At 43.1% G+C, this 13255-nt stretch overlaps 1 protein-coding gene across 1 annotated transcript in view; it reads left to right on the top strand.

Moving 5' to 3' along the window:
• rims4 (regulating synaptic membrane exocytosis 4) overlaps window positions 1–13255 on the top strand; it is an 86214-nt gene that overhangs the window by 54536 nt on the left and 18423 nt on the right. The window contains exon 2 of the mRNA XM_034165966.1: window positions 785–929. Within this exon, the coding sequence (XP_034021857.1) occupies window positions 785–929 (145 nt within the window). The remainder of the gene's footprint in view (window positions 1–784; window positions 930–13255) is intronic.

Genomic DNA, 13255 nt, shown 5'->3' with positions numbered 1-13255 from the left:
ACATTAATGGAGATAAATTATCTGGATTAATTTGGTTTATAAATCAAACCTGCTTTGCTTTTCATGTCTACTGCCACATGTCTGGGGCACTGTATGTTGAATGTAAATGACTCTTCCTTACAGCAGTGGGCAGGGCGCACAAAGACAGAATCCTGACTCGTTTGTGCTGGGTTTGTGATGGTCTTTGATTCTACTCAGAAGCGTTGGCTGCACTTAAACTCAAAACTGGCTTGTCAGTAGCTGACAGTGTACCGGAGTCAGTACTAAAATGTAGCAGTTAGCTATGGCTTCTGCTAAATTTTTTAGTGGTTTATGGGTTTAGCGTTATAAAAGTTAACTTTTCAGTTAGTGGATTTGCAGTTATCGAAGCTAACTTTTTGGTTAGCTGTGGCCACCACTGCTCAGGACACTGCTGTGCAAATTTTCTAGCCGAGCCCATGTAATGACTAGCTAGCTAAGCAAACTAGTTTAACATTTAGCATGTAGCCATCTCAATCTGAGCTTATTCATGATGTATTCTGATCATGCGTGACATATTTCCATATTTTGATCAATAATGTGACACTGCAGTTGTGACTTTAGATGATTATATTTGATTATTAGCACCACACTGACAATACAATAGCAGGTTGTTCAAGAACTCTCTCCGCCCATTTTGTTAGAAACCAGTCCCTCCATCTGCCCATCAGCTATGACAGTGTGTGTGTTTCTCATCAGCATTAATTTAAAGTGAGTTTCTACATTATAACTTTCTGTTTTTTGGGGGGTTTTTTTGTCTCTGCAGTAGACACAGAAGGCAGAAAGTTGAAAGGAGCCATCCAAAGGAGCACAGAGACGGGTTTGGCTGTTGAGATGCCCAGTCGAACCATCCGCCAGGCCAGCCATGAGTCCATTGAGGACAGCATGAACAGCTACGGTTCAGAGGGCAAGTGAGTGACACATCAATGAAAACACTGCGTGTGGCGCTGTGGCAGTGGAAAATATGATTGCAGTCATTCTGAGCGGGTCTATCACTGATGCAGAGTCACAAAGTCAGCACAGCAAGCGTCTTTTTTTAGTTGCCCTGAATGAGAACAGAGTGTACACAGCTGCAAGAGGCCGCCTCCAGAAAATAAAAAAAAAAAAAAATCCCAAGCTACTGCACTCAGCATCTTTTTTTCAGCGCACCCATTTTTTTCTGCTACTGCTCAGAATGCTTTGAAAATCCCTGAATGTCTCAGAAAGATGCTATGATGTCACTGCAGGCCTTTTTCAGACATTCTGGACAACATGTTAATTTTTTCCTCACTCAGAATGTATCACAACAAAGACAAAAAAACTCATCTGTGATAGAAAATTGGACACACACTTGGTCCTTGCTGAGGGTGAGTTCTTTTTAATTGCCATATATTATATGGTAGTAGTTACCTGTTTATTCCTGTCATAGAAACAAATCCCCCACACAGGTTTTTTTTCTCATCAACTGAAACCATTGGGGATGGGTATTCTCTCAGTGCTTTTCCACCAAAAAAAAAAAAAAAACCCACACGCTATGTGGCCTTAGGTGACTAAACCTCTCAAACCTGGCCAAATTTGGCACAGAGTTTTCCTGATTAGCAACTTAGGAACTCAACAGGCAGGAACTCAACATGCTTTTTGGCACCAGTCAGGATAGGTCAGTTAAATCTGTACTGGCTTTGAATATGTTCAAAACTTTCAGAAATGCAGTCCATTTGCGACTGATCTGACATCAGATCCATTGTTGATTGAATAGCACAGCCCGGACTCTGGTCTACGCCTCTGGGTTCAGGTCATCTGTCACTGTGAATACTGAACTATACATGGTTGCTTAGCAGTAACATTTCTGTCACTGCATGTTCTGACAATTCTTTCTTGTTAGTGTGGCCAAAGCAGATGGTCACCCAACTGAGTCTAGTCTGCTTGAAGATTCTTCCTATAATCCATAACCCCTTGAGGGCATTTTTCTTCACTGCCTTGCTTGTGAGTAGATCCTTGAGGTGACTGTTGTTGGGATTAAGTGTTGTATAAAGAAGTGCAAGTCTTAGCCAGCAGGCAAATTGCATTATGTTCCAGTTGATCTCTGCCCTGATCCTCACCTATGGTCATGAACTTTGGGTGATGAAAGTAGAGTACCTGAGCTTACACTTACGGACAGGATGAAAAGCTTGACTATCCTGGAAGGACTCAGAGTAGAGCCGCTGGTTCTCCACATCAAAACAAGCCAGCTGAGGTGGTTCAGACATCTGGTGAGGTTGCCCCTTGGTGACCTAACTAAGAAGGTCTTCCAGATGTGTCCAACTGGAAGGAGACCCTGGAGAAAACCTAGGACATGCTGCAGCAACTATCTTTCCCAACAGGCTTGGAAACAGCTCCGGATTCCCCAGGAGGAGTTAAAGGACTTGGCCGAGGATAGGGAAGTTGGACTGAGCTGCTTGGTCTGTTGCCACCATGACTTAGACCCGGATAAATGGCACAAAATGAATAAATGAATGAATAAAGTGAACTGTAGTTTCAGGATCAAAGGAGGCCAAGTATGAGAGTAACGTAATACTGTAAAAACACTAAATCAGAACCTGTCCAAATCTAAAGACACCGACATGTTGGACGGCGAGTGATGCGTTTGGGGTTTGATTCCACCTGCACATGTATTTTTATTATCCATCTCAGAGAAAGAGTCACAGCGTGCACAGTAAAGCTGTCTGTCTGCAGTATTAGTGTAGTACTAAAGAACATGCACACATGCAGATCAGCTGAATCCTGCAGTTACGTAATGGGACGTGGCAGCGGACACACAGACGGACGGAGACACTTTAATGAGAAACACAGCAGAGAGAGGCAGTCATTTACATTCACATTGTGCATGTTCGTTTTCAGTTGCTGCAGACATTTAATTTGTTTTCCAGTAATGAAGCCTGAACACTCTTCAGACCTCAGATCCCAGCAGCACCTCTTCATGACTGGGCGTGGACCAAGGAGGAAAACATCAACTTCAGGAGTGGATCCAATTAAGTCAAATCAAATCAGTTTTATTTATATAGCGCCAAATCACAACAAACAGTTGCCTCAAGGCGCTTTATATTGTAAGGCAAAAGCCATACAATAATTACAGAAAAACCCCAATGGTCAAAACGACCCCCTGTGAGCAAGGACTTGGCGACAGTGGGAAGGAAAAACTCCCTTTTAACAGGAAGAAACCTCCAGCAGAACCAGGCTCAGGGAGGGGCAGTCTTCTGCTGGGACTGGTTGGGGCTGAGGGAGAGAACCAGGAAAAAGACATGCTGTGGAGGGGAGCAGAGATCGATCACTAATGATTAAATGCAGAGTGGTGCATACAGAGCAAAAAGAGAAAGAAACACTTAGTGCATCATGGGAACCCCCCAGCAGTCTAAGTCTATAGCAGCATAACTAAGGGATGGTTCAGGGTCACCTCTGCTATGGACCAACAGGCCTCTCTTTACATCTCTGCCATGGACCAACAGTCCTCTGTTTACACCTCTGCTATGGACCAACAGTCCTCTGTTTACACCTCTGCTATGGACCAACAGGCCTCTCTTTACACCTCTGCCATGGACCAACAGGCCTCTCTTTACACCTCTGCCATGGACCAACAGGCCTCTCTTTACACCTCTGCCATGGACCAACAGGCCTCTCTTTACACCTCTGCCATGGACCAGCAGGCCTCTCTTTACACCTCTGACGTGGACCAACAGTCATCTGGTTATACCTCTGACATGGACCAACAGTCCTCTGTTTACACCTCTGACGTGGACCAACAGTCCTCTGTTTACACCTCTGACGTGGATCAACAGCCATCTGGTTACACCTCTGCCATGGGTCAACAGTCCTCTGTTTACACCTCTGCCATGGACCAACAGTCCTCTGGTTACACCTCTGCTATGGACCAATAGGCCTCTCTTTACACCTCTGTCATGGACTAACAGGCTTCTCTTTATACCTCTGACATGGAGCAACAGTCATCTGTCTGCCTTTTCGACCCAATACAAACAAAACTGTTTAAGGTCCTGTGGCCTACTCTTTGGCCTACTATGTTGGAAATTATTAATCAGTCACTAATCCCTGGATCTGTTCCTAAATGTTTAAAATCTGCAGTGATTAAAACATTACTTAAGAAACCTAATTGTGACCAGTCTACTTAAAAATTATAGACTGTTATCAAACCTATTAGTTAGTTCTGAAATCCTTGAAAAAGTGGTTTCACAGCAGCTCATGGACCACCTCACTGAGAATAATCTCTTTGAGCCACTGCAGACTGCTTTTAGAACATATCATTCCACAGAGACAGCTCTTACTAAAGTGGAAAATGAGTTCCTGCTTGCACTGGATTCAGACACCACTACGGTTCTGGTGCTGTTAGGTCTCAGTACTGCATTTGATACCATGGATCACCATATTCTACTCGATAGGCTGGAGAATCATTTGGGGATTACTGGGAACGTCCTTGCATGGTTGACATCATACCTAACCATTTGCTCTCATTGTGTTCTATACAACAACATTTCTTCTAACCTTGCTGACTGAAATACAGGGTTCCACAGCGGTCTGTCTTAGGCCTCCTGCTTTTCTCCCTTCATATAGCACCCCTTGGGTATATACTGCGATATTATGGGATTACTTTTCATTGCTACACTGATGACACTCAGTTGTAAATGTTGATAACTGCTGGTAATCTCATACACATGAAGTTCTTAGAGGATTGCCTTGCATCAGTGAAAAGCTGCATGTCCAGCAATGTCTTACTTTTAAACTCGAACAAGACCGAAATGAATGCAATGTTCTATTCTCTGGTTTACTGCAGTCCAGCATTTGAGGTCTCTAATTGGTTCAAAATGCTGTCAGACTTTTGACACGAAGCAGAAAGTTTGACCACATTACACCCATTACATTACACCCATTTTGGCATCTCTTCACTGGACCCAGAGCAACAGTGCTAAGGAAAAACTCCCTCTGAGGAAGAAACCTCAAGCAGACCAGACTAAAAGGGGTGACCCTCTGCTTGGGCCATGCTACAAACATAAATTACAGCACAATTCACAGAACAATTCACGGACAAAGATACAAGAAATGCTATTGGTCGCACAGGACAGGAGGATCGCCAACACGAATACAACTCCCATCTCTGGATGGAGCTGCACCTTAAACAGAGAGAAACCGGGTCGACCCCTCCCCTCTCCGTCATTACTTTTTATAGCTGTTCTTTTTTACCCATTTAATACTTCTGTTTGTTTTTCAGTCGAACTGCTGTGAATTTTAAGTAATTATTTTACTCCTGTGTGAAATCTTAGGAGCGGCTAGCATTTTTGCTAGCGGTTAGCTTGCGTTAGCTATTTCGGACCCCCGTCATCATTTTTTCCATTTCATTTTTTTACACTCCTGTTATTTAATTAACTGTTTAGTGTATTTTATAGCTGCTGCTTTTTTACCTGTTTAATACTTCTGTTAGTTTTTTAGTGTAACTGCTGTGAATTTTAATTAATTTATTTGCATCTGTGTGAGCCTTAGGAGTGGATAGCTTATCCATCATTGGTTAGTTCGTGTTTGCTTGGCTACATTCTTGAATTTCTTAGTGCAGAAAGTACACTACTAATTCTACTTTACACCCTCCGTAAATCCTGCATGATGTTGGAAGATAGGGTAGCTCTCTTAGAGAGCTGTGTCCGTAAGTTAGAGCAGCTTCTTAGCTCAGTGGAGTTAGATGTTACGGGCACTCCAGATGAGGTTAGATTTGGGCCGGCTAGCGAGCCCATTAGCATCAGCTTAGAAACGCCGGCTGTGGAGGAGGGCTTTCAAACTGTGGCTAGGCGGAGGAAGCCCCGTAGGGCTTGGTGTCCGGTTGTGGCACCCCGATCACACTCGCCAGTGCGAACTGTGAATCGGTTCTCCCCCTTGGATTTGCCTGATGTGAATTCTCTGAGCCCACAAGTGACTTCCACTCCTGTCTCCAGGCCGAAACACCGGACTTTAGTGACAGGGGATTCTATCACCCGCAAAGTCAGGTTACAGACGCCGGCTGATGTTAAATGTATACCTGGGGCCAGAGCTCCCGTCATTGCATCTCATCTTAGGGTGCTGATGCTGCAGAAGGGAAGACAGACGAAGGAACATGACATGAGATATAGTCACATAGTTATTCACGTTGGCACCAATGATATTAGGATGAAGCACTCAGAGGTCACAAAAATAGACATAGAGAGGACTTGTGACCTTGCCAGAAAGATGTGTTGGCATCGATTAATAGTCTCTGTTCCCCTCCCCCCCTCCTGGGGTACTGATGAGGCATTTAGCAGGCTGACATCGTTAAATAAGTGGCTGACGCAGTTTTGTAGACAGCAAGGCTTTAGCTTTATTGATAACTGGCCTTCATTCTGGAGCCGCCGTGGCTTGCTGATGCCAGACGGCATCCACCCTACTGGGGAAGTCGCCGCCATCTTGTCTGCGAACATAGATAGAGCTCTACAGGGAGGATAACATTAGGAATCTACAGCAGGCCATGGAGCATGTGATTAGAGACCCTGCAAGGCTTATGACAAATGTAGGTGTGGAATCCATTAGCTTAGCGGGGAATTTAGTGCAGAAAATCCACTATGGTGATAGTGCAGTTTATTTGCCAGGGAGGGAATTTCAACAAGTTGAGACTGTGGCCTGCTTCCGTAGTCGTGTCCATAAAAATCATAGAGGGATATGCTTTCCAAACTTAATACTCATTACTATATTGGATGATGTTGAAATTGAGAATGGCCCAGTGGTTGTTCCAGCAATAGCAAAGATTTCGTGTCTGCTACCTACAATGCGCGTGGAATGTCTCAAACCTGAACCTACTTCTAGGCATCTTATATATGCTACTCTGGAACCACCCCTAAACCCAAACAGTTCAACTGTCAACCCCACTGAGACTGGGTCTCATTAACATAAGATCACTGTCCTCAAAATCATTGTTGATCATTGATCTAATTATTGATCATCACTTAGATATGATTGGGCTATGTGAAACCTGGCTTAAACCTACAGCTGTCTTCCCCTTAAATGAGGCCTGCCCACCAGCATATACATTTAAATCAAATCAAATCAATTTTATTTATATAGCGCCAAATCACAACAAACATTTGCCCCAAGGCACTTTATATTGTAAGGCAAAGCCATACAATAATTACGGAAAAACCCCAACGGTCAAAACGACCCCCTGTGAGCAAGCACTTGGTGACAGTGGTAATGAAAAACTCCCTTTTAACAGGAAGAAACCTCCAGCAGAACCAGGCTCAGGGAGGGGCAGTCTTCTGCTGGGACTGGTTGGGGCTGAGGGAGAGAACCAGGAAAAAGACATTTAGACATGTCTCTCGTGATGCGAAGCAAGGCGGGGGTGTTGCTCTTATTTATAAATCTAGGTTTAGTTTAGTAGCTGTTGGGGGTTACAAATATCACTCATTTGAGCATCTGATTCTCCGCTCTGCTCAGGATATTACACAATGCCAAGGTCAGAAGAATAAAAATCAGTCGTATTACTTTGTCACTGTATATAGGCCTCCTGGCCCATATTCTGAATTCTTAGATGAATTTGGTGTGTTCATCTCTAACTTGTCAACTAGTGTAGATAACATTCTGATCATTGGTGACTTTAACATTCATATAAATAAGCCTTCTGATCCCCTCTGCAAATCATTTATGGAAATTGTGGATGCATTAGGATTTCGGCAATGCATTCGGGATTCGACGCACATTAGTGGAAATACCCTGGATCTGGTTCTCGCACGTGGTATTGCTGTCACGAATATTGACATCATGCCTCTTACATCAGTGGTGTCTGATCACTCACTTATTAAGTTTACAGTTTCGCTGCCGTGTTTAGTGGAACAACAACCTTATATATCATTACGGCGATGCATCAACTCCTCAACTAAGACTGAACTCGAAGCTAGACTGCCTGATGTCTTAGCTTCACATTTGACAAATACCCAGTCAGTAGACAGACTTGTGGATAGTTTAAACTCAGTGCTCAAAACTACACTCGATATGATTGCACCACCTGTGTTAAAACCACGCTCCCCCAAATCACAGTCACCTTGGTTCAGTGATTATCTGCGTGACCTCAAGCATAAAGCAAGAGGTCTCGAATGGAAATGGTGTCGTTCAAAATTAGAAGTATTTCACCTTGCGTGGCGTGATGCTATCTTAGACTATAAGCATGCATTATTGGGTACAAAGCGGACTTACTACTCTGATTTGATCAACAAAAAGAAGCATAACTCAAAGTTCTTGTTCGACACAGTGGCAACGCTTATGCATGGACAACCACCTGTAGTTCACTCTCCTTTTACAGCACAAGATTTCCTGGATTACTTTGGGAAGAAAATAGCAGACATCAGGTTAAACATATCCCGGCATGCCTTAACCCAGCCACTACACCCTGCTACTGAGGTGGGCACCACTACTGAGGTATTACGTAGATTTACAGAATTTGATAGTATCTCACTAGGCATGCTGACAAAACTCGTAATGTCAACAAAAAGCACAACCTGTTTATTTGATCCTATACCAACAAAACTGTTTAAGAACCTGTGGCCCACTCTTGGGCCAACTGTGCTGAAAATGATTAATCTTTCTTTAACTTCTGGATCTGTTCCTAAATGTTTCAAATCTGCAGTGATTAAACCATTACTTAAGAAACCTAATCTTGACCCTAGTGTATTGACAAACTATCGGCTGATATCAAATCTATCATTTTTCTCTAAAATTCTGGAACAAGTGGTGTCACGCCAGCTTGTAGACTATCTTACTGAGAATAATCTCTTTGAGCCACTGCAGTCTGCTTTTAAAAAATCTCATTCCACAGAGAGCTCTCACTAAAGTGGTGAATGATCTTCTGCTTACAATGGATTCGGACACCATTACGGTTCTGTTGCTTTTAGATCTCAGTGCTGCATTTGATACAGTGGATCATCATATTCTACTTGATAGGCTGGAAAATCATTTGGGGATTACTGGGAGTGCCCTTGCATGGCTGACATCATACTTGACCAGTCGTTCTCACTGTGTTTTGTACAGTAACACTACCTCTAACCTTAGTGACATGAAATTTGGGGTTCCACAGGGGTCTGTCTTAGGCTCCCTGCTTTTCTCTCTTTATGTAACACCCCTTGGGTACATATTGTGGCGTTTTGGGATTACCTTTCATTGCTATGTTCATGATACTCCGTTATACATGCTGATAACTGCAGGTAATCTAATCCACATAAAATCCTTAGAGGATTGCCTTGCAGCAGTGAGAAGTTGGATGTCTTGAAACTTCCTACTTTTAAACTCTGATAAGACTGAAATGATGGTTCTTGGTCCAGTGAGACATCGGCATCAATTTGACCAGTTAACTCTCAGCCTCGACTCGTGTGTCATACATCATACTGACAAAGTGAGGAACCTTGGGGTAATTTTTGATCCTTCATTGTCCTTTGGCCTCCACATTAGAAATATTACCAGGACTGCTTTCTTCCACCTGCAAAATATAGCGAAGATTCGTCCCATCCTGTCTATGGCTGATGCTGAGACCCTGATCCATGTGTTTATCTCTTCTAGACTGGACTACTGCATTGTTCTATTTTCTGGTTTACCGCAGTCTAGCATTAAAGGTCTCCAATTGGTTCAAAATGCTGCAGCCAGACTTTTGACACAAAGCAGAAAGTTCGACCACATTACACCCATTTTGGCATCCCTTCACTGGCTTCCTGTCCCAGTGAGATCAGATTTTAAGGTTCTGCTACTAACCTATAACATTATTCATGGACTGGCACCTCCCTACCTAGCTGACCTAATTAAACCTTACGTACCGGCCCAGGCCTTACGTTGTCAGGGTGCAGGACTACTTTGTGTCCCTAAGGTGAATAAGAAGTCTGCGGGTCACAGAGCTTTCTCTTATCGTGACCCTGTTCTGTGGAATGATCTCTCTGCGTCAATAAAACAGTCAGATTCTGTGGAGATTTTGAAGTCCAGACTTAAGACACACTTATTTTCCCTTTCATATGGTGAGCATACTGGAACAATACTAATGTGATCACCGGCCACTAGCCCTAAACTTCACTAAAAGACCCAGAATTTAGGTAAAGTTGAAGCCGCAGCCCCTCCAATTACTAATAAATGAATTAAAAGAGTAAAAAGCGTAAAACAAAACTGTACCAGTATGCTCGCCATATGAAAGGGAAAATAAGTGCGTCTTAAGTCTGGACTTCAAAATCTCCACAGAATCTGACTGTTTTATTGACACAGGGAGATCATTCCACATTACAGGGGCACGATAAGAGAAAGCTCTGTGACCCGCAGACTTATTATTCACCTTAGGGACACAAAGTAGTCCTGCACCCTGACAACGTAAAGCCCGGGCCGGTACGTAAGTTTTAATTAGGTCAGCTAGGTAGGGAGGTGCCAGTCCATGAATAATTTTATGGGTTAGTAGCAGAACCTTAAAATCTGATCTCACTGGGACAGGAAGCCAGTGAAGGGATGCCAAAATGGGTGTAATGTGGTTGTACTTTCTGCTTCATGTCAAAAGTCTGGCTGCAGTATTTTGAACCAATTGGAGACCCCTAATGCTAGACTGTGGTAATGGCAAGTATGGAACTGTTTCCTTTCCCTTTAATTCATCTTATGAGTAACAGAACAGGTCTCAGCCTCACTTTATCTAAATTCTGGGTCTGTAAGTGAAACTCAGTTCTAGCTGCTGGTGATCACCTTAGTATTCTCTCTGCTTCCCTGTCGATTTACTGCTGGTGAACTCATACCTTAGGTGCATATATTTCCAGCCGACTGATTCTGCTCTTTTTCTCTCTGTCTGAGGCACTGATGGCATTGTTCAAGTCTGACGGCTGCGAACCACAGGGCGCTGGACTGACCGTGAGATGCCATGGCTGAAGCTGATGCAGCACACTGCAGTCTCTATTTGAAATGTACTCTTCAATGAGGACAGCTTGTGTTGTGCCCCACTGATGACGTGATGATGGACCCGGCCCTGCACCCCAGGGCGCTGGATGATCCCCTGCCTGTGTGCTCATCTCAATAACACACTTTGTTTTAGATGCTATTCTGTTTTTTCTGTTTCTTGTTTCTTCAGCTTGGTAAAAGCTTTGTTAAAACCTTGTAACTTTTAGAATAGCGTAAGCAGAGGGTCAGCCCTCTGAATCTGGTCTGCTTGAGGTTTCTTCCTCAAATCATCAGATGGAGTTTTTTCATTACCAGTGTCGCCTGTGTGCTTGCTCTAGGGGTTGCTAAGATTAGACTTTACTCATGTGAAGCGCCTTCAGGCAGCTTTGTTGTGATTTGGCGCTATATAAAGGAAATAAATTGGATTGAAGCCTCCACCAAGCTCCAACAGTTGTCTGTCATCCTGAACTTTGATGCTGATTGGTGACTGTCCATCCAGATCACTCCTACTGTATGTGATTGGAAGTAATTGCAGAGTTTTTATTGATTTATTATATTTTTGTGGCATGGCAGCTGTTAGCCTGTTTGCAGTTTCCCCCAGTACTTTCTCTTGAAAGTGCCACTTGCTGTTTTGGAGATTCCTGCATATGTAGTATGTAAAAATCTTCCACACTGTTATCGTGCACAAGCCTTGGACAGCAATCCAAAACTCACACAGCTTTGCACAGCCTGGCAAGCTTCCTCAAAAGCACTCAGACCAGATTTCTTTCTCATTTTACTTTGTACTCTGTTCCAATTAAAGAAGCCAGTTTGAATGTTGGACCTTAACGAAGCTGAAACAGGAATAATAAATGACTTGCAGTTAGCAGGACTTTTCTCTTTTGTCTCAATTCTGATTTTTATGTATTTATACATATTTTAAAAGGTAGCCTAATTGAGACCTAAAGTCTCATCCTCCAGAGAGAGACCTGATTCAGTTAGATATACAATATAACAAACAACAACTAATATGGTACAATAACGCTAACTCTAACCTTAGTGACATGAAATTTGGGGTTCCACAGGGGTCTGTCTTAGGCCCCCTGCTTTTCTGTCTTTATGTAACACCCCTTGGGTACATATTGTGGCGTGTAGGGATTACCTTTCATTGCTATGTTCATGATACTCCGTTATACATGCTGATAATTGCAGGTAATCTAATCCACATAAAATCCTTAGAGGATTGCCTTGCATCAGTGAAAAGCTGGATGTCTAGCAATTTCTTTCTTTTAAACTCTGTTAAGACTGAAATGATGGTTCTTGGTCCAGTGAGACATCAGCATCAATTTGACCAGCTAACGCTTAGCCTAGGCTCGTGTGTCATACATAATGACAAAGTGAGGAACCTTGGTGAAGTTTTGATTCTGCGTTGTCCTTTGACCTCCACATTAGAGATATTGCGAGGACTGCTTTCTTCCACCTGCAAAATATAGTCTCAGGATCCTGTCTGTGGCTGATGTTGAGACCCTGATTCATGCGTTTGTCTCTTCTAGATTGGACTACTGCAATGTTCTATTTTCTGGTTTACCGCAGTCCAATTGGTTCAAAATGCTGCTGCCAGACTTGACAAGAAACAGAAAGTTTGACCACATTACACGCATTTTAGCATCTTTTCACTGGCTTCCAGTCCCTGTGAGATAAGGTTCTGTTACTAACTTATAAAATTATTCACTGACTAGCACCTCCCTACTTAGCTGACCTACTCAAATCCTACGTACTGGCCCGGGCTCTACGTTCTCAGGTTGCAGGACTAATTTGTGTCCCTAGGGTGAATAAAAAGTCTGCTTTCTCTTATCGTGCCCCTGTTCTGTGGAATGATCTCCCTGTATCAATAAAATGGTCAGATTCTGTGGAGACTTTCAAGTCCAGACTTAAGGTGCACTTATTTTCCCTTTTGTATGGCTAGCATACTGGCATAATATGTTACTAATGATACTATGCTTTTTACCCTTTTAAATGCATTTTAAATAGAAAACGGAGTGGGACGCGATCTCAACTTCATCTAAAGTCTGGGTCTTTTAGTGAAGCTTAAGGCTAGTGGCCGGTGATACTTTTGTTGTCTTTCTGTTTTGTTTTGTTTTTCTCTTTGAGGTGCATCTCCATCCAAAGATGGGTGTGGTGTCTTCTTCTGCAGGCCCCCCATCCTGTGCACCAGCATGGACTCCCAAAATTTCCCAAAGTTTCCTGTATATTCGGATTGTTAATTGTGTCGGTAGCATGGCCCAAGGAGATGGTCACCCCTTTGAGTCTGGTCTGCTTGAGGTTTCTTCTTCAAATCATAAGAGGGACTTTTTCC

Source organism: Thalassophryne amazonica, chromosome 3 (assembly GCF_902500255.1).
Source record: "Thalassophryne amazonica chromosome 3, fThaAma1.1, whole genome shotgun sequence".
NCBI lineage: Eukaryota > Metazoa > Chordata > Actinopteri > Batrachoidiformes > Batrachoididae > Thalassophryne > Thalassophryne amazonica.
The sequence above is the reverse complement of the archived record's forward strand: the minus strand, read 5'-3'. Positions and strand labels throughout refer to the sequence as shown.